The sequence below is a fragment of the Alternaria infectoria genome (assembly GCF_024043175.1).
Source record: "Alternaria infectoria strain BMP 0036 chromosome Unknown scaffold_5, whole genome shotgun sequence".
Taxonomy (NCBI): Eukaryota; Fungi; Ascomycota; class Dothideomycetes; order Pleosporales; family Pleosporaceae; genus Alternaria; species Alternaria infectoria.
Window position 1 is genome coordinate 297,928 of NW_026250694.1, and position 22,519 is coordinate 320,446.

Here is a 22,519-nt window from a genome sequence, read left to right on the forward strand (position 1 = left end):
TAGTTAGTCTATATAACCTAATTACTATATCTACTAGAAGTATTTTCTTAGATAGCTATAGGCTTAAAAAATACCTAGAAACTTATAACTAGTATACTTAATAATAGTCTTATATAGTCTATAGTTATTCTTAGAACACTACTTATAGTAGATATATATAGTAAGGTTAATAATTATAAAAGAGTTAGTAATAAAGAGAAGATAGTTAATAATAGCTTTAGTAGTATAGCGTATAGGCTTAAGAGGCCTAAAGGCTTATAGCTAGTGTTATTAATAATAATAACTATAAAAGAGTTAGTAATAAAGAAAAAGTAGTTAATAATAGCTTTAGTAGCGCTAGTGTTAAGAAGATAGTAAGAAGTATTATAACTAGTAACTTAATTATAGCCTATAAAGAGAGGCCTAGATATTAAAAAAAGTAAAGACTTTAATACTATTACTAGTATACTTTAGCTTATTAGGCTTATCTCTAACTATAATAGTTAGGTTACCTATAGAGGCGTGTTCTTACTATACTCTTCTAGAGAGCTAAAGTACTCTAGCTTATTAGACTTATCTCTAACTATAGTAGTTAGATTATCTATAAAGGCGTATTCTTACTACGCTCTTCTAAAGAGCTAAAGTACTTTAGCTTATTAAGCTTATCTTTAACTATAGTAGTTAGGTTATCTATAAAAGGCGTATTCTTACTATACTTTTCTAGAGAACTAAAGTTAGAAATAATATTTATAGTAGAGAGCTAGATACTAGTATTATTACGCTAGCGCTATAGGTTAGTAAGGTTATTAGATATTATAACTTACTTACACTAAGTCTTATAATATAAATAAGCTCTTTTATATAGCTTAAAGATATACTATATATATTATATAGCTACGCTATATCTATAAAGATTATTTTTCTTTTTAAAGTTAATATACTTTTTAAGTATCTTCTTCTACTTAGTATAAGAGAGTTAGTAAGAAGCTTAAACTAGCTAGAGATATACTAAGTAAACTTAGAATTAGCCTTAAAGTTATTATTATTAGTAGTAATAGGCACTGTATAATTAGCTATATTTAGACCTAGTTAGAGGTATTACTAGTACTACTATTATATCTTACGCTAAGTAACATTATTAAGTAGGCGCCTAGTAAATAGAAAAGTAACTAGTATAGCTATATAGTCTCTATTTATATATTAAGTTACGTAGCTATACTTTATTAAATATACTTAGAGTAAGTAGCTTAATAGTTAAAGCCTCTTATATAGAAGTACCTAGCTATAGTAGAGAAGAAACCTACTAGCTAGCTAGTGTAGCGCCTACTAAGCTTACTAGTAGAAAATAGAAAGTGTTTCTATAGAGAGAGATCTAAGTTTAAGTTATAGTTTATCTATTTTTTTTATTTTTTTTTATTCTATAGCTAGAATATAAAACTTTTTAAAACTTATAGGCTAACTAGTAATATTCTATAAACTTCTTAAGACTTATAGACTAACTAGTAATATTCTATAAACTTTTTAAAACTTATAGACTAACTAGTAATATTCTATAAACTTCTTAAAACTTATAGACTAACTAGTAATATTCTATAAACTTCTTAAAACTTATAGGCTAACTAGTAATATTCTATAAACTTTTTAAAACTTATAGACTAATTACCTAGTAGTTCTTATAGAGGTTATAGATAAGAGATTTACACTTTTAGTAGTAACTACTATATTAATTTAGTAATTAGTGTGTTAGTAAGGCGTCTATAAAGCTAAAGCTAACTAGTAATATTCTATAAACTTCTTAAGACTTATAGACTAATTACTTAGTAGGTTCTTATAGAAGTTATAGATAAGAGATTTACACTTTTAGTAGTAACTACTACACTAATTTAGTAATTAGTGTATTAGCAAAGCGCCTATAAAGCTAGAGCTAAAGAAAGTAGCGCTATATATACTTAATAATAAAGTATCTAGTTAGTTAGATATAGTCTTATCTTAGTACTCTAGTTACTTAGATAGTTAGTTAGCTATAATAGTGTATTAGTAAGACGTCTATAAAGCTAGAGCTAAAAAAGGTAGCGCTATATATACTTAATAATAAAGTATCTAGTTAGTTAAATATAGCCTTATCTTAGTACTTTAGTTACTTAGGTAGTTAGTTAGCTATAGCCTTATTTTAGTGCTCTAGTTACTTAGGTAGTTAGTTAGCTATAATAGTAATATATAGTCTCTTAGCTTCTCTAGCTTTATAAGTAATATTCTTACTCTAATAGTATAAAGTAAAAGAAAATAGTACACTAGTCTAAGATAGTAGGCTACTAAAAGAAAGAGGTAGAAAAGAAATAGTAAGTAATAGTAAGAATAAAAACGTGTGCGCTATACTTCTAGTAATATTATCTACTCTTTTAGTAATATTATAAAATAGTTCTAGTTTAACTAAAAAAAAAGTATATTTAGTAGCTAATATAGTAGGCTTCTACTTAATAAAGTTTCTTTAGTAGCTAACGTAATAGGCTTCTACGTAATAAAAGTTTCTTTAGTAGCTAATATAATAGACTTTTACTAATAAATAGTTATTTAGTAGCTAATAATATTTACGTAAGCTAAATAAGTTAAGATAAATTAAGTATAACTCTCTATTCTCTTACGTATCTAGAATAATTAGTAATACTAGTAATTTTATAAAAACTTCTAAGCTAATTCTTTCTAGTAAGTATAACACTAGTAATCTTATAGAAAGTTCTAAGCTAATTACGCTAGCAAGACCTATACGTAGCCTCTACTAGCTTTAATATTAATTCTACCTTAATATAGTCTTAACTACGTAGTAAGTAGATAGTAACTTTATTAATACTATAAACTTATATATACTACTATATACTTCTATAAACTTTTATAAACTTATAGAGTATATTATATATAGCTACGCTAACTAGAAGCCTATATAAGATTAAGCTAATTAATACTAGTTAATAGATATTTATTAGTAGTAGTATCTACTTAGCTATTATAGCTGCTATAAGCAAGATTAGCGTACTTACTAATATTAATAAACCTATTATAACTATTACTAAATATTACTACTAACGTACTATAAGGTAGAGATATTAGAGTATAAACATACTAAGCGTTAAAGGCATTAACATTAGCCTTAAGACTATCTATACTATTCTATTAGATATCTATAGAATTATATATTCTACTACTAGTGTTAATAAAAGTGTAATAGCTAGTATACCTATCTAAGAATAAGTTCTAACTAAGAAAGAATATATTATAAATAGCTTTATTACTTATATACTTATCTAATATAGATTCTCTATACTAACGCTTAAGTTTAGTATAGAGTTTACCTAGATACGCGTTATAAAGAGCTTACTACTAAAATATAATATTAAAGTTATACGTAGAGTTCTTTTAGTTATAAAAGTTAAGCTTATAACTATAGTTAAGGTACTTAAAGTATAGATTAATAGTCTTAAAAGTAGACTACTATCTATACTAGTTTATAAAATCTAATAATAATATTAACTACTAGAGAATAGGCGTATTTATAGAGAATAGACACTATTAATAATATAGTATCTTCTTACTATAGTTATACTACTTTACCTCTAAGAATATAATAATAAAAGAATCTACTAAGTACTATAGTATACTAATATTACTATACTTAACTATATAGTATAGTATTAAGAATAGCTTAACTTTTTATAGAAGCTAATATATAGTATAGAAGTTAATATCTAGGCTAGAAGATATCTAAGCTAATAAAGTAAAGATAGTAGATTAGATATCTTTAATAAGCTCTATAAATTATAGCGCTAATAGGTAGAATATAGTATTTCTAACTATCTTACGCTAGAGATTCTACTTAGTATTAACTAGTAGTAGTCTATAGTCTCTTATAGCTACGTAAAAGAGTGCTCTAACTTATAAAGTAAACCTCTAGATAATAACTAGCTCTATTAAGTAGTACTTTATATTATCTCTAGTACTATATAAATAGTTCTAATATATTATATTAGTAATAAAAGAGTGTATAGTGTAAAAACTAAGATTAGCTACTTAATAAGTATAAATAATAGTAGCTAATAAGTTTATCTAGACATAGAACTAGGTAGAAAGTAGTTAAATTTACTACTATCTATTATATAGTAGCTCTACGCAACGCTACTTCTATAAAGTAGACTATATATAGTTAGTAGTAAGCTAGTCTCTATAATATAATATAAAGTAATAAGTAAAGTTATTAACTTTACTAGACTTATTAGTAGTCTTTAAGCCTAACTAATATAAGAATATATTTTTATATATAGTATACGTACTCTTAATAGTACTTTTATTTTATAGAATACTAGTAAATTACTAGTACTAAGTAACGTAAAGTAGTAACTATTTAATAATAGAGAAAGCTAGATAGAAAGAGTTACTATTATAATTAAATACTACCTTTACGCTTTCTAGATACAAGCGTTAGACTATATTAGTAATAAGTAAGCTAGATATATAACGTCTAATATTATTACTTTTAGTTAACGCTAGACTAGTTATAATATTATAAAGAGAAAGAAGTATAGATAGATTATATATATCTTAAGTAAGTCTATTAGTAGGTAACTTATTATATATAATAAAGGCTATATTAGTAAAAGCTTAATAGCTTACTATATAACTAGCGTTCTTATATTATTTATAATCTATAAAGTTAATATTATTATATATAATAACTATATAAAGATTATATACCTGCGCTTATAATTAACTCTACTACTAAAGTTAATAAATAATATATAAATAAAAGGTTCTAGAAGATTATAGAAGTTTTAATAATATTATAGAAGTTTATATACTAGAAGAAGTTATATAAGAAGAGTGTCTTATCTATATAAGTTAACTAATCTTATCTATTCTACTATTAATATAATAGTATATATAGTATATACTAAAGCTAGTAAAAATCTTAATAATATATTAGTATATACTAGATCTCTATAAATAGAGACTAATATAGGTAAGTAGTATATTTAACCTCTTTTTTGCGCGTAAAAAGTATACTATACTAGTAATAAAGTAGAGTTACTACTACAGCGCCTTATAGTTTTTTAAAGCTTTCTTTTACTTTTTATTTTCTAAATAGTAAAAAATAAATGTATGCTAAGTAGGTACACGTTTCTTAATAGCTTATATAGTAGTATAGTAATTAACTACGTTAATACTTATACTAGCTTTAAATATACTAAATACTTTCTCTTCTATAAGTTATAATAACTTATACTTATAAGCTAATAGTATATTCTTACTATAAATACTATAATCTAACTATAAAGTATACACTACTTTAAGTAGTGTCTATTATTATTTCTTATAACTACTAGCTCTTATACTATCTATTATATACTACTTTATTACTTACGCGTAAATAAAGTTCTAAAATAACTATTTATATTATTAAAAAATCTTAACTACTTAAGTTAACTTATGCTATATAAATACCTACTATATATATAAGCGCTAAGTATAATAAGTTTATTTACTAGTATTATCTTCTATTATAGTCTTTTTAGTAGTATCTATTAACTTATTATTACTACGCTTATTATAGACTTTATTTTACTTATACTTTAGATATAGTATAAGTATATATATTTAACTAAGGTATTATAAGCTTAGAAACTAGAGAAAGAATAGTAGTAATAATATAAGTATTAATAAAAAAAGTAATATATAAGTAAGTAAACTAGGCGTAGTAATAATAGATATTTTAAATATAGTTAAAAGAGCGTAATAAGCGCTATTAAATAGTATATCTAATATAATAAAGTAATATTATAGCGTAAATAAAGTATAAAGTTAAAGTAATAATAGTATATTATTATAATACTAAAATTTATATTACTAATATTAGTACTATTTTCTTTTAGACGCTTTATAAAGATTTACGTTTAAGCCTACTTATTAGTTTAAAAGTTTTATAGTATTTAATACTTTTATTTCTTAGGCTATAATTAGCTTAGTAGCTTTAAAAAGTTTTTAGCGCTACGCTAGCGTATTAGCGTAGCGCTAGCGTAAAAGTTAAATATATAGAATCTTAGAGGAGCGTATAATTTATAAGATAAGGAGAGCCTATGTACCTGTAAGGTAATCACGTAACAGTCGTGCTCGTAAAACCCATTCCGTTTGCCTGGTCCGTCGGCCAGTACATCGCCGTATTGGGAGCACGGGGAGAAACATGGTACAGTACTGTAGAAAAGGATGTCAGCTCGCTATCCAGTCGCGACCTGCCAGGGAAGGAGTACTCACACCGCATTGACAACATCGCCAGACACAAGCCGTTGTTTCCTCCCGAGGCACAGTCAGTTGAACTAGTTTGCAGGTGGAAGAGGGATGCCATACAGGCACGCTCATCCATACCATCACGGCCATGCTCGCCCACAGCTCCAGGGTCACAATCAGCCATAATGGCACGGTCATGTCGACGGCGGCTTCCCGTCGATGCCAGTGGAAGCAGAGCCGATGTCGTGACCCGCTGTGATATCACCTGTAGGACCGGTGCTGTTGTTTTGCGTTATAGGAGAGGCCTCAGGACAGGGAGAGCCCCAAACTAGTGCCAGACTGATACCGGCGATGCCGAATACTGCCACCACGGTGATCAGGAAGTCCCGATCCCAAGCGCTCTTGAATAGGCCCATTCCGCTGGACCAGAAGGTCTACCAATCTTTTTAAACGGAAAGACTTTTCCCGCGATGCGGATTCGATCGATGATGTAGTTGAGGAGTTGGACGAAGAGAGGTGGTGGCAGCGAAGTCGTACAGGTGAGATACGGTTCTGCTGGTAGCGAGATATCGAGGTCGGTGATGGAACGGAGTGGGATGAAAATGTGTGGCTAGATGTAGAGTGGGATCTTGGCTTCAGATGTGTCCAGGGATAGGTATATAAAGACCATTGTGTGCGACGGGTGTCAGCGCGGATTGTCCCGATTCCTGAAGGTCTGGGGTGGCGCATCTCTCATGCGCCACCCCAGCAGATCTTTCTAGGGTTAGCCGAGCAGAGAAAAGGTCCCTCCAGGGCTGTTGGATCCATGAGGATAGGCCAGTTCGGCATGCACAGCCTCGAATGATGCGCAACCTAAGTGGCTAGTTCAGGAGGACCCCAAAGGACTCGGCTCGTAGGCGTTCATGGGGTGCAGGCTGTACAGGTTACACATGACGACATCCGATCACTTGTCGTTGGTCGTTGGCCAGTTGGGCAGCAAAAGAATATATGAATGACCAGCCTAGGTCTGCCATTGGATGAACGCTCCAAGGCAGCAAGCTGAGATCCCCTCAGCCTGATAGAACAGAGCCGGACGGCATAGGTATATATCACGCGCTCTCATCTCGAGCGCAAAACATGTTCTGCCTCTTCGCTGTCCATCTATCCAGGACAGCGCCAACATCAAATCATCCGCAGTTGTACCATACTGCAAATCATGGGCCTTGATGACCAGAAACGTAACGCAAGGCGGCCTAACGAGCCTGTAAGAAATGTATTTGTTGTCTCTAGACCAGTTGCTAACATAGCGATAGGACACAAAGATCATTAAAAAGACAGGCAATGTGACAGGCAATACAGTGGATGGTATTACCACTGGAATACGAAATAAGATTGGAAATGCGTTCGTGGGAGAGTCTGGGAGTATCGCTGCGAACAAGCGCGTTAGCAATGGTAACACTGGCATCGTGGTCAGGAAAGACCAAACGGGGATGAAGCGAATGGAGTACACTGGAAATATCACCGGCGACCATGTCAAGGGGTCGTCGACTGGTATCACCGATGAAGAGTAGATACTCTACCGATCTAGCTCGTTGACGCGTTCTCAACCTGCCAAGTTGGAAAGGCAAACATAGCGGTCGTATATCATATCAATGTTGTTTGTCGTGACGGGGATTCATGTAATGAACGCTATTCATGACGTCGACTGATACAGCGTTTGGTTTGCGCGTGATACTTTGGTCGCTTCCGATGTCTCATTCTGGGCCACGTTGAACATGCTGTTCCTTTTAGCTCTTTTGAAAGTTCTCGTTCTCGAACCTGTAAGACGTGTATGCTGATATTACATACTCGGTAAATGTCTCGCCAGCGGTATGGATAGTATACATCCGGGTTTCTCAAACGGATCAGCCACATCGGCTACACTTGATCACCAGATTCTAACTCCGGTGTTGATATCGCTAGAATCGAGGCCAACGTCCACAGACCCAGTTTCTCTGGAGATTCCTGTCGAAAAGGGTAAGTCTGATGCCTAGTAACGCGTTAGAGATATGCACTGTTCGACTTGAAGTGATGATGCCGGCGTCAACCTCGAGAGCTCGCTCGCGACTAAAATGTGGGAGTACATTCAAGCAAAGCCTGAGTTTAAGAAGATCTCACTTACAAATCTTCTGAGAGAAATTCCGGTATTGACATTATCAGCGCGACCGCCGACCCTGATATTGCCCGTCCGCCCTGTTATATGTGCGCAACTGTTTGCATTATGCGACTGGGGAACCCCACCTGGTCCCATGCGCCTAGATTCCACCATCATTGCCGTTGCTGTAGAAGCTGTTAGCGCTTTTCTTGGCTAGTTGGTAACCGCTTGGGTCTACAACGGACGGGGTCCTGTAGAGTGTGCCTCACCGCTTTGAGACTTGAGTATCTCTTCTTGGAGCCTTGAGAAGGCGTTCCTTCTGCCCTCACCGTATATGAGCGGCATATGGACATCGAATATACCCAAAAGAGAGTACGCGAGGTCCTCTTCTCGTTTAGTTGAACGCGTATCTGCCCACGATAATCGCTCCTCAACGCTCGTCTCAAAGAGATTACCACCCTGAAGGACGCGCTTCGGTATCCTTGTTATGTTCACTATCTCCTGTAACCATGAGGATTTATCACCGATATGCTCGCCCTCGACCGAGTAGAAACCGAGGACCTTCGGGGCAACAAGTTCCTGTAGTGTCCATCCGCGAGTGAACCATCGGCTGGCTTGGAAGGAGCTGGTGTCTTTGATCGATACGTCCGACATATAGACATAACATTTTGCCGCCTCTTGATACCAGCGAAACATGGAGTTGATTGCTTCTGAGAGCTCCGCGCTGCTTGATTTGTCGATGCAGCAGGTATCAACCCAGAAGTATTCTAAACCATCCTTTGCTGCTTGCTCTGCGCAGAAGACAATTTTAGTATATCCCGGTTTCCTGCGGCTTGTGCTATCTGTAATGTCTTGCAGAGCAACTCCATCTGCGATGTCCTTCAAGCTGACCTCGTCGAGATCTGACCCCCACGTATGCGAAAGAATGGCGTAAGGTGGGGTGCCATTGCCCTGGAACTCAACCAGGCTGAGATGACCGTTTCCGAAATGCAGGAGGCGCATGAAGAGCGAGATTGAGGGACCGGTGCCAGTCGACAGCTTTGTATGCGACGAAATGAGCTCGACGTGAAGCTGGGGTTTGAGGCGTCGTGCGATCAACAATCGGTCATGTAACTACAGTCGGAAGCTGGTTAATGATGACGCATTCGGACGACGGAAAAGTGATGTCGACGATAGAGGGGTGGCGATAATGGCAGACAGTAACTAGGTCAGAAGGCAAGCTCGATCAGCCTTAAACGTGGCAGCCGCCACATGCAGCCTGAGTAACCGAGCTGGTGTTACCGCAAGCCATTCGTGCCTCCCCAAGTAGACTGTTGCATTCGGCTGATTGGCTAATATGAGCGAACATCATGCTGTATGACCTCTCACCAACACGTACAACAGTTATCGACGAACTGTTCAATGAGAGCGACCTTTTGTAGCTGAGCAGAAGTCACACGAAGACGCATGCTAATAGAAACGGATGCGCAACCCAAATTCATTTGCGATACCAAGGAACGTCGCGCAAAGCCTTGCGCCGGTGAAAAAGCCTATTGACCGGTAAGGAAACCTAGCTGATTTTTGGCCAATATGTTAGGTCACCATGTTGCCTAGCATCTGCCTTACACTGGTAGAGGCGAATTACTAGATTCGGCCGTTCATATTGTACCCGTTGGTTTTGACGTACGCATATTAGCATAATGCACTGCCTACATGAGCACTAGTCTCATAGAAGTCGAATAGTGTATACTTCATTTATTCGTAGAATTCTGTTTTGTCTGTGAGCAGCGAACAATGTAACGTAATCCACGAATGCCTAACACAATGCCTAAACGGCACCTCTAAGCGCTCAGCCTCCAGCAACCACAGCCAAGCCCTCATATATCTGCCTCCTGACCCTAGAGAAAGTCGCCGCATCATTATTCCTTGGATCTAGATTACCATAGGCCCCTCCATCAATCTCAATCTGACCAGTGGCAGTTTTCCTTACCGCCACTGTTCCGTTAATGACCAATACACCCTCGCCTCTAAACTCAGCTTGCATGCCATTAGCATTCATGAGCTTCCGCAGGTCGGCAAGACGAAGATCGCCGACGTGGAAAGGTTGCGCGACGGATCGGACGGCGGTGGCCATGTTCGTGGGAACGACGTCGAGAATCGGTGTATCGTCATTCTTGTCGCTAGATACGGGGACGGCAGGGGCGTCGAGTCGAGCCTTCTTCTTTGCAGGCGTATCGGCCTCTTCTTTGACTTCTGGCTCCAAGCTTGCAGCTGCGAGACGACCGGTGATGGCGACGACACCCATGCCGCGAACGTTCTGCCAACGAAGGTTGCGCACCATGCTGCGGCTGAGCTTGACACTCCAGGCGTTCGTGTCGACACTCGCGTCGATCATAACGCCGACTGTGGGTGTGAAGACATCGATGGCATTGGCGGAATCGGTGTTTGCGTTCAGCGCTATGCGACTGATCTCTGCAAGCTCCAAGGTCTCGCCTTCCTCGCCACCTACAAAGATCAGCTTGCGAGGCTTGATAAGTGGGATAAGCTGTTGAATCGTGCGGCGGTCGTGTAGGCCTGAAAAGTCGACAAAGGCAATGCGACACCGGATTTCCAGGGTTTCCGACTCAATGATGACTTTCGATGGGCCTTCCACTTTGTCTGGATCATCTTCTGGTTCGCTGTCCGATTCTCCGTCCTCGCCTTCTCGAGCCTCTTTGTCTTTGCGCCGTTTTTGGTTGGCGTTGGCCTTGTTAGTGTCGGTGTTGTTCAGTAGGTCGTCCCACCTCCTCTTCTGGCCAACAGCATTCTCCTTCTTGGTTCCCTCCCCACGAAGAGCTTCCCCAGCAGTGTTGTCTTCCTCTTCCACACGCGCGAAATCTTCGGGTCGGATCAGATCACCAAAGTCGTCCGCTCGGCGCTTCTTGGCCTGGAACGGGAACATCTTCTCTTTTCCTTTCTTTCCTTGCACTTCATAGTCGTGGACGTTCTTGCGGCGTAAGAGTACGTTGACACCCAACTCCGCGTCTGTCATGCCAAGCTTGTTTCGTGCATGTTGAAGAGCGACGGTCGCGTTGAGGGCCTTTCCTCGGTATCCATCACCAGAGCCTTCCGAACTCTCTGACTCGGTGGATGATCGGTCGTCGACAACATCAGCGGATGTTTCGAGCATTGCTGCATTATCACCGCCCATGGTAGTTTGCCGTTGTCTCTGGCCGGCAAGGAACTGCTGATAAAGCGGAACCTCGTCTCCCTCGAGTGCGACTGTCCGTATAGTATTGAGCGGCGCTTGATCGCTCGCGGCGTCGATTATGGTTGTAGAAGGAGCGTCCTGCCCTGGCGAAGCGTTGCGCTGGTTCCACAGTTCCCAGAGATATCGGCCGAGACCCTTCTTTTGGGCGCCCAGTTGACCAGCTCTCTCTGTGAGAATGACTAAATTCTTCTCGTCGGCCGCCAGACTTCGAATGGCATCTTTTGAGAATCCCCACTCAAGCGTCGCGTCGCTTGCCAGTATCACTCGCGGTCCATTGGCGCCTAGCATCCGAGCTACACGGGTCTTGCGCTCAACCAGTGTGATATGTTTGAAGTCGAACGGGACTCTGGCGCGGTCTTCCTCTTTGCCGCTTTTGTTCCTCCGATCTTGATCCGCAGCGCTGGCTTCAAACTCCTTCACGATGCCCTCCTCCATCCATTCCAACATACTGCGTACGTATCGCATTGTTGCACCACCCGTTCGACTCGCAAGATAGACTTTTGCGCTTTGTAGTGAACCGCCCCCTTCGGCGTTTGTTGCCTCCCGCTCCCATGTTTCCTCAAGAAGATAGGCCAGTTCCAGTATACGAGCACTCGAGTCTGAGGGGATCAAGACGGTTCCGCCCTTGGCCACTGTGTCTTGAATCATCTCGAGGAGGGCCTCGTCTCGCTTGTTGGGCGATCTAGCCACCTTGACCATACTGGTGTTTTTGCTGCTGCAGATCAAGGCAGTTGGACGGCGCAACTGCTCCAGAACTTCAGAGCCACCAGTGCCAGGCCCTCCGAGCCAAGCAGCTCCGGAGAGGACATGCTCTCTGGCTTGGTTCCAGTCGACGGCATAGACGACCGACTCCATTCCATGCTGTATATGCCATATTGAACCTCCCAACGTGTGTCCAGCGCTGTATGCGGTAATGGTGAGACCATTGAGCGGAGGCGAATGCGGCGAAGGGATGGGTTGATGCGGTTGGGAATATCGAAGCGGATTTATGCGCGCGAAGTAATCGGCAATCTCTTGCGACGTAGGCGCCTGGAGAAGAATGTTGGGATTCTTTCCACCCGTGAGCGCCGAAGAGAAGGAGTATGCGGACTCGCTGAGAGCTTCGGTGGGGATAATGGACGAGGCGAGCGGCGTGGATTCGTACAGGTCTTGGAGCAGCGTCCGGCCGAGCGATATGACGGGGTTGGTCGCGTAGACGGGGATTCGCGTGAACAGAGGGAAGTTCTTGCAGCAGTGGACGTAGGCTCCGAGATGCGCAGTGGTCGCGTGAGTAAGCAGGATGAATGAGAGGGTGGGGACATGTCTGCAGTATCTGAATTAGTCATCGTGTATGTATCGTGTATTGCTATATAGCGACTTTGCTACCCGCTGCCCGTGTTTCCCAGGCGCGTGCAGCACATATGAACAGCCCATACTTCAGCTGTGCTCCACATCGCGTTCGCAGCCAGATCAAGGACCTACCTCTCTATCTCTTTGAGCTTCTCTACACTGAAATCTTCATCCCAGCCAACATCGATCAAGATTTGTATGCCTCCATCGAACTCCAGCAACGACTGCGACGCGGGTGAGGAGCTCTGTGCGCCCAGTAGGGGCGTGAAGTTGAACATAGTTGCAGTCGCTACTCAGTGTGATTTAGGCGACTCTAAGTCTCTGTACGCATGGTGTTCGCACGCTGGTTGATATGGTGAGGCGGTGATGTTGTCTCGTTAGTTGATGCTTGAGCAGTGACAACATGGCCGAACGCGTCTAAGCGCGTCGGAGCTCGGGGACCAATTGATCCGCGCGTCTGATCCCAGATCACGTGAACATTACCACCCTGCTGTCCGTACCACGAAAAGGCACCACGAGCGACGTACCGCCTACCTCATAACAATTTGCAAAGTGGGCGATACAAGCTGCTGTTTTTGGAGCTACGACACAATACCTGCTGCGGCAGAGCTCGTCAATCACCTAGGTAAGCCCGAAACACATCCACCCAACCCTCGCAGCAGCACCTGCCGCTAGAAGCATTTCTACACCCACATCGTTTCCGTCTACTGGGTTTGTTTTGGTGTGGTTCATTAGCTCCTGCCTATGGTATGCAACTTGTACTGCAGGTCGACCCTGGAAGAGTCAAGCAGGCCCCGCCGCATACGTGTTCGCAGACAGCGGCAACAAACAGTCCCGTACTTTTCGAATTTAGTCGATCACCCGCCCGCGCCTGCATCCGCTGGGATATCTAGGGAGCCGTGGTTTCCTTATGGTAAGCAAACATGCACTGTGTCGGCCAGGTAGAAGTCTTGTGAGGGCGTTACGAGGCACACCGAACACTATCAGGATATAATTGTGAGTAGCAACTCGGAATCTTCGTATGAGGCTGCAAATGAAGTCGCGTTAGCATCCAAGGCGGAACTTCGGAACGAGACCGGCATGCAAAGCACTCAGCCCGCGCCACAAACATGCAGGAGTCGCACTGCGCATTCAACAAACCTCATCCTGGCTCATGTACACCAGACACGGGTGGCCTCCAGGACAAGAACACGTCTGATCATCTCCTGATATTGTACCCACGCAAGTACCGGACAAGACGTCATGACAGATGTCAAACGGAATGGTCGGTAGTTTTCACGAACCGTTCATGGAACCCTTGATACTACTACTGCGAGTCGCCCAACTCCAGGCCAGACATGTTTTGATCATGGCTCAACACTTGCTGCATATGCAGCCGTCTGCACCTGTTGTCTGCGTCAATAGTGTTGGCGAATGGGACGGGAAGTGACCCCGCAGCCAAAGCACGCCGCTAAGGTCCTTATGCAAGTCATTCGCCTGTCCCCTTCGGCTGCATACGTCCGTCATTTTCGTTACGCAAAAACGGGCTAACAACGGTCAGCCATCGGGGCGCCGCTATCACCACGCAGGGACAATTGTCTGACCCATCTTTCTTGAGTTCATCTGATCTCTGTGTCGGTTGTCAGAATACTGTGCAATAAGTCGTGTGCTACGTCATGCACTCGTCGAGACGGGCATTTACTTCAGAGAAGACCACTGCTGATTCCAAATTGGGGACGGTAAGATCGAGAATGGGAACTAGGCTCCACCTTGCGATGAGACGGCGGGTCCGAGACATGATACTTTTCATCGAATCATGCCAAATGAGGAGCTTCGACAACTTGATTCACGGTCATCTGCCGGTGGTGGGTCTAGGCACTTGCGAGCGGTTGTCGAAGAACGCCGTAGCATGCTGCCCAAATCACATTTCGACGCGATTCAAGACTGCAAAAACCTTGGTCTTTGAGAGCATGCCTGACCATCTCGTCACGCAAGGAGAGGCGGCTTGTTATCGGGCTCTGCACTCGAGTCCGTCAAAGCTTTCGGCTGGGACCGAAGTCAGGGTACTGCGGAAACCCGCCCTGGAGCCAGCTTTGGGAGCGTGCCTTTGTGCCCGTCGTCCCGCTCCGGCCGCAAAGTAACCAGATCCTCAGCACGCAGGGAAGTCCACCGTGCGACACCACGGTTTCGAAAGCACGAAGCCCAAAAAGCGGAAGCCCTTGCTTGAGAATTGACATCTATACTGCTCGCGAAAAAAATGCCCAACCCAACGACAAAATATTGCAGTGCTCGGATCGCGACCTGCTGATAGGCTTACCAATTGCGGGGAGGGTGTATGCGAGCTTATGACATCTCAAACAAACTTTGGCCGGCCGTTAATCGCTGGACCTACCAGACGCTGCTGTCATTATTGTGATGATCTTCAGGCCTCGCAATCCCTGACGTGCCAGGTGTGGCTTGATGCTGGAAACACTCGATGCGGCCTGGTCGGGATGTCAGCATGTTAAGATCGTCTTGCCGGCTGCGCTCAATAACTCTCTATAACCAGATGACAAGGTCCGATTCGACCGGATCGCAAAGGTGGAGAAGTAGTGTCGTCAGGTCACACACACAAGACATCGCGGAGATGTAGCACGATGGGCTGGGCATCCTAGCGTGGGGCTGATTATCGGCTAGGGGCGCCTCAAGTATCGCGTACCGACTAGCCATTTGCGTGCGCGGCCGTGAAATGATGGCGTTTGTGTGGTGATGGTGGATAGCACATGGAGCAATTCAAATACATGGCGAACCGGATCTGATTGTCAGCGATTGAGCGATCAAAGTAGTGCGTCGCCGGGAAAGGTGTCCTACGGCGTTTGCACAAGACCTGCTGCTGATCCTGAATTGTCCGCCTTGAGCTGAAGACGGTGCAGCCAACGAGATCTGAGGAGTGGCTAGGCCTGCGAACCAAGATATGAAGCCGCTCGAAAGCGATTCATGCACCATTCGATACATACACTAGGAACATCACGTTTCAATGCTCCACGAGGTTTACAGCCTCCAGACGACTTAGCGCTCACACCGGCGACTGTTCACGAAGCCAACTGCAGCCCTCGCTACGTCTTGGGTTGTCGTCAACACTGTCCTTCGCCTGCCCGGTGCTTCAAATCGAGCGTCGGCCTACTCACTGTTTTAAGTCGACGGCGGCCCAGGGCGATGGTTACAGCGGGACCAGTGGACTCGTTCTAGGATTATCCTCCATTACCATCATTAGAGGCGAATTGGTGTCGTCGCTGCGACGCTACTTGAACACACTATATCCTCTCGCCTTTACCTTGCTGCGCAACCCGGTTCGAAGCTATCCAGGCTGCACATTAATACCTAGCGACAAATCCCACTCGTTCAAGCAGATCTCCTCTCACACACTTTCTGTCGCTTCTCCGCACGCCCACGCTACCTACAACCCCCCCGGGTGTACGACATCGACATCGACCGCTTACCCCGTTCCAATTCCAACATAACTGGCTTTCGCCCACCCCTGCTCTCGCACCGGGTCTGTGTTCAGCTCAGCCGTTCATCTCGGAACGACGCAGTTTTGCCGTTAGTTCCACCCAGATCCTATTGGACGTTCCGCGGACGCCCACGACTCGCTAAAGACGCATTCCCCCGCTCTCACGCAACCTACCGTGCGATCGCTCGAGGCATCAGGAGCGGACCGCTTGGACCCCTCTGCGACACTCTGCTCTACTCTCGTTGGAACAGCTGCCGCGTCGTTCTACCACTTGTACTATTCTGCTTAGCATTGAACGGCAGAAGTACAAGATACCCCCTGGTTGCCACTCGTTGCATTGAATCGTTCTCGGCTCCGACGCATCTAGAGGAACATCACTCTTTCGTGTTACCACTCGCGCGCAGAACGGACTGGACACCCAATGCGCGCTTCTTCGCACCAGTAGTCCAACAACCTTCCCAACTCTGGCTCGAATGATCTCGACCGTTTCCTTCGGCCCTTCGCCGCCAGGCGCTCGCAACCGCTTGAGCACAAGCTCATCGCCCCAGCCCTCCATGTCGTCCGCTAGCGACTCCCCGTTTACCACTCCCAACTTCGATTCGAACATATTTAGCCCGTCGGAATCACAATCAGAGGAGCGATCAGATGTACGAACGGGTTCCCTCGAAGTAGTACCCAAGGTGGAAGAGACGGAACTTCAGTTGGCCGATGTCAAGGAAGAGGCGTCTCCGGAAGACACACCCATCTCCCCAACCGAACCTGTACGGATTCGCCGCGCCCGCGGCCGACCCAGGATACACCCTCCTCGCTCACCTACCACTCTTGCTAAGCAAGCAAAAGCCCGATCGAAGACGGGGTGCACAACATGTCGGAAAAGGAAGAAGAAGTGCGACGAGACCAAGCCATTCTGTAATTGTGCCCTGGCATCGTGATCATGGAACAGGTACTAATGCTGTCCAGGCCTGTCGTGTCAGAAGAACAACATCCATTGCGAAGGCTACAAGCCCGTCGAAATCTGGAAGAGTGGAAAGGAACGGGCTGCAGAAGGTATGTGGTCTTGCATTGCGTGTTTGCTTTTTGGTAGTGGGCCAAGCTAACCTTCCAACAGCTCGGAAGCGAAGTTCGGATGTCAAGTTCGACCTCCCGCCTCTCATGGAAGGAGTCGAAAATGATCTTGACCGTCAGCTTTTGCAACATTTCTCCAGCAGAGCGAGTGCTGTCCTAACGTTACACGGGGACAAGTCGTCGAACCCCTTCACCAAGATCCTATTGCCCATGGCACTTCAACACGAAGGCCTGATGCACTCCGTGCTGTGCCTGTCGGCCTCTCACATGTACTCGGTCACTCCACTACAGGAGTACGAGGACAGGCAGGTCTTTCACCGGGGCAAGGCTTTGCAGCTTCTCAAGCACGACATTGAACGGCAAAAAGCTGGTGAAGGTGGTGTAATGGTCTACGAGGACTCTAACGTTGCTCAGATATTACTGCATCTTCTGCATTCCATCTGCGATGGTAACACTTCCGGCGAATACCGGATGCACATGATAGCAGCAAAACAGATCGCCATGACACAGAAGTCTTCCAACCCCGAGTTCCAGACCCTGTTCGACGAATTCTTCTACTACCACTGGATCGCCAGTCAGATCACCTCCCTTGACGGCACCGAGGTTCCCATGATGGACGACTTCAACCTCCCTTTCAAGATCAGCCCGGAGACCGCGGGGTTGATCGGTGTTTCTGACGGACTCTTCGGCTTCATATCCAAGATCAGCAACCTGCGACGAAAAATACGCAGTCGCATTGACGACAAAGAGGAGCCTGTCATGGACTACGAGGCATTACTCGCCGCCCATGCCATCGACGCCGGCCTTCGCGGATGGGTATGCCCCCATCCACCCGGATCTCCGCGCTACACCATCTCGATGCTCTATCGCCAGGCAACCTGGGTCTATCTCTACCGCACAACGAAAGACTCGAAGCCACACCCATTCATCAAGAGCGCCGTCGACGACGGCATCCGATACATCAACGAACTGCCAGCGGAAGGGTGGGTCCAAAGTAACGTTCTACTTCCCCTGTTCTTGATCGGGTGCGCGGCATTCGAGGAAGAGCAGCGTGTGGAGATCAACCGGGCGTTCAACGGCCTCATTGCCTGCACAGGCCTAGGCAACATCGGCTTCGCGAAAGAAGTCGTTGACCAGGTCTGGGAGCTGATGTCATCCCCCGACCCAGAGGTGCAAAAGGAGAGCTGGGATTGGGAGAGGCTGATAAAACTCCGGGGCTGGGACTTTCTCGCTACGTGAGCCCTGCAGGACGCACGAAAGAGTTTTTCTTTGCCAACACTCGGATTGTGAACGTTCCGCATGGGATCTTCACTCACCAATCTCGGCTCATCACCATAGGAGAGTCGTTATCACGTCGCTTGTTGGCTTGGTCGGCGTGGGACTCGGGTCCTTGCGCACGGCTCTCATGGCGATGCCACAGCGTCGGCATGTGGAGGTACAACACGACCTTTGAGGTTCAGACTTGGCATTTAGGGTTCCTTATTCAATCGGTGTTTCTGCGGGCGCAAAAAGGAGTCATGATATCTGGTGGGTCGTCGGAGGGCGGTTTACAAGGCTCGGACCGGCAACGACGCACTACGGCCTCACGATTAGGTTGCATTGGCTGGGTGTGCTCCCGACGGTATTGTGTTATTGGTATGGGAAAACGGCACTGCATGTCTTCGCATTTACTTCGGATTGGATTTTTCATGGGGCACAGTTTTGTTCTTGGCAATGTTTTGTCTCGCACACAGCCCGTGTGTTCAGCCGGGCGGCGTTTGGCTTTGGGCGGTGCATGTCAGATCGCGATGCACTCAACCCTGCATGGGCGAGGCATGCTCGTACACATGGCATTGCAGCACTTGTTGAAATAGGTCCGATAGCAGGCCGGCATTCCCTTATTTCTCAGTACGATGACGACACGTATATATGCAGGTAGCCTCACGGCACAGAAATGCACGCTGGTATCCACTCCGCTCACAGAGCTCTCATCGCAACGTCGCAGGGAACGCATGGCTTAATGGGCGATCACGATCTGCCTCGGTGATAAGGTGAGGAGCTATAGTGCGGCGCTGGTGCACACGGTAACCGTAAGCACCAACCGTGCCACAACATCTAGATTCCTGCGGGCACGTTCTTCCTCCAATCCGCTTACCAGCAATCAAACGCTTTGGCGAGCTTCCTCCGCGACCTCGTTGGAACGAACTCGTCGCCTGGCGTCGCCATGGGATTCATGACTCGAGCGCGCAGCATGCAGCCACAACTCAGAAAGTCCATGTGCATATAACCGGGCGGTGATCATCAACATCTTTTCAGAAGCGAGTAAAGTAAGCATCCACAATGAGAAGAGTTATCCTTCATCGCACTGCCGGAGCCCACTGTAAAGCGACACAAGCCGTTAGGCAGATCGGCCCAGGGTACCAGGTTCAAAAAACGGCATGCGTGGGGTGTTGTCGCACATCTCTTTGTCGCGGCTTGGGAGGGCGGTTACGGTTACGTTCGTCCGGCCCAAACCCGCATCCGATGGGACCGGTACACTTTCCCCAGCGGCGCAATGACGAACGTTGATACCAGCTATGCGGATTCAACAGCGACAAAGCAGGAAAGCCACGGCACGCCATCGGTCCTTCTCACCTGGACGATCTGGAATGCAACCCCCCACGCTTCTTAGGCAGAGTTGGGGGGTATAATCCGAAAGGCCCGGTGGAAGGGTCTGAATATATAGCCTGATTCGAGGGAACGCGCCGTCGGTACCTGACACTAGGTCTCAATGGATGGACGAGAGGAGCAGAGAGCATGGTCCTGAGACGATGCCGATTTCTTTTCATGGTTCAATGTAGGACCGATGTCGTGAAATCTTGCGCGACGTTGCGCACATGGCCTGACACCCAGTCGCGTGGGTTACTTAACGTCACAGATCGAGGGTATACGTAGTCACACACGCAAGGCGAAATCGAGAGGGCAATTTCTGACACCTTCCGTCATCTATTACAGCCTGACCCGATGTCCCCTACAACCACATGATCCCAGAGACCCCAGCGATAAGCCCGGGGACAACAGTAGGGTTACAGCAGCTACCCGTTGACTCCAGAGTCCAGAGTCTAGAGCCATCAGACCGTTCGCATCTGAGTCGTAAATAGGTCTCTGATTATTTCCGAGGCCACCCACCGATCTACCTTCCACTTACTCACTTGGTGATGTACTGTATTCATCTTACCGGTACATACCGGATCTGGGTACGTACTTCGCATATATCTGTCGTCTGAACATGGATATAACTCCGACCCTGAGAGATACATACGCGACTCGCGATGCAACACAAAAGCCATGAACCACTACTCGTACGATGGTGCCTGCATATGCAACCTGCATGGAACGTCCTTCATCCTGATAATGCCGGTGAAAATGCCAGATTTCGGGGTGCATCACTGGCTTCGTGGGATGTAGACGTCAAACCCTACACCGTTATTCGCGAATAATCTCACACCGATGTCAGCGTAGCTAGCTGGACCCAGTCCACGAGGCAGGACGCGCGTGGCGGTTGACGCAAGCCATCAATATTCCCAGTCTAGTCGGCATAGGATAACGTGATTGCTTGTCCATGCGAACTAGATGTCCGGATAGGGTCATATGCAGCCTTGTTGGCTGACGTCCTTCAACGGACCTGCAGCTGACACGAAGAGCGAGGTTGTGTCAGCATTCCACAGCATCGCGTGGCTTTCGGCCATCAAGGCCGCCCATGGCGAGTGTCAGATAGAAAGTGTGGCATTCACTAGGATGCAGCTTGTTGTCGTGGATCGGAAAGCGGCAGGGTGCCCAGGTGGTGATGGATGTAAGATATCCACTATGCAAAAGCTGGTTAATGGCCAAGGGCGTGATACGTGCCTAATGGCGATCATATGAGCCGCAAAACCGTTGCGACATGCGACGGCGTCGTAAGTGAAGGCTGTCAATAATCGTGGAATGGAGGTGGCGGAGTGCCAGTGACAGGCTTGGAAGCAACGTCCGGCGCGCCAAAACTTTAGTATCCAAATCTTTCTGCCCAACGCGCTGCCTATACGGATTCGACGTTTGACAATACTGTGGCTGTCCAGAAAGCGAAACATCCTGAGAACGCACCCATGAAGCTCAAGACATCATTGGTGATCCTACGTATGTAGGAATTCGGCATTGGAAGCCGTAGTCTCGGTCTTGGTACACATTGGAGAAGCAAGATGGTACATCTCCCGCTGTCTTCGCACCTGCATTTCATCAAGACAACAAGATCTGGGACTAGCCGGTCCGTTCGCGCATCTCCGCGCATTGCAAACTTGGAAACGACAGCGGATTTATTTACCGTCCGCAAATCAGGCCTTCAAGATCGATGTGAATAATGGGTTGGTGGAACTTCCTTGGAATGCAACTCGGAAAGTTGGCCCTGCCCAATAGGACGCCGCATCGAGCGAAATACAAAAGGGTGTTCCGACGCAAGACACAGGGGGCAGCTGTCAATTGCAGACTCCCGAGGCTGTTCTGCTTTCTTTATCCAGGTGGATACCATTCTTTCTGGAGATCGAACAATCCTCCCGCTGCCGCTACTGATTCCGCAAACTTTGTTGCTGGCCCACTCGTCGCCGAAAGCTAGATATGAGATTTCGGAAGCGATGTGGAGTTCACTCGTAATCGGGCCGTGAGACCCAGCCCCTCGCTCAGGTAGGGAGGCCGTCCCGAATCTTTATCGTGTGAAGAGTCTCGCGTAAGGCGTGGTACGTATCGAGGTACGTACCGTCGGTAAGTGAACAGTGGCTCTCAGCGTCTCACGCGTATACTATCGCAGTCTTTCGTTCACACTGAATCGGGTTTTGCTCAGTAATCACTCTTTTGGCCCTGGCTCTATATCTCATACGGGGTTCCACATGTTCAAGGCCGTCCGCGTTTTAGATCACCTGCATCCTCAATGTCTTCTAATGCGGGGTGGTTGGCATCATCGGGCCCTCCGAAGCAGACGCGCACTATCGAAAGGTCCCCCGAGGAGCCAGCACCACGCAATGCAACGAACTGTAGAACAGAGAGGAGGCCTAACCAACACAAACCCTGAGCAATCGCC

At 45.3% G+C, this 22,519-nt stretch overlaps 3 protein-coding genes across 3 annotated transcripts; 2 read left to right on the plus strand and 1 right to left on the minus strand.

The window, feature by feature from the left end:
- Nucleotides 1-7,444: 7,444 nt before the first annotated feature.
- On the plus strand, nt 7,445-7,799 carry J4E92_003794 (uncharacterized protein; the record flags this gene model as incomplete). Its single annotated transcript, XM_051495188.1, has 2 exons — nt 7,445-7,492; nt 7,542-7,799. The coding sequence occupies 2 exons, from the start codon at nt 7,445-7,447 to the stop codon at nt 7,797-7,799; spliced, it is 306 nt and encodes a 101-aa protein (XP_051354207.1).
- Nucleotides 7,800-10,190: 2,391 nt separating this feature from the next.
- On the minus strand, nt 10,191-13,198 carry J4E92_003795 (uncharacterized protein; the record flags this gene model as incomplete). The annotated part of the gene is made up of 2 exons (XM_051495189.1): nt 10,191-12,894; nt 13,053-13,198. The coding sequence occupies 2 exons, from the start codon at nt 13,196-13,198 to the stop codon at nt 10,191-10,193; spliced, it is 2,850 nt and encodes a 949-aa protein (XP_051354208.1).
- A 3,745-nt stretch (nt 13,199-16,943) lies between these two features.
- J4E92_003796 (uncharacterized protein) lies at nt 16,944-18,693 on the plus strand (the record flags this gene model as incomplete). The annotated part of the gene is made up of 3 exons (XM_051495190.1): nt 16,944-17,298; nt 17,350-17,436; nt 17,498-18,693. 3 exons carry the CDS (start codon nt 16,944-16,946, stop codon nt 18,691-18,693), a joined length of 1,638 nt encoding a protein of 545 aa, XP_051354209.1.
- Between the last annotated feature and the right edge of the window lie 3,826 nt (nt 18,694-22,519).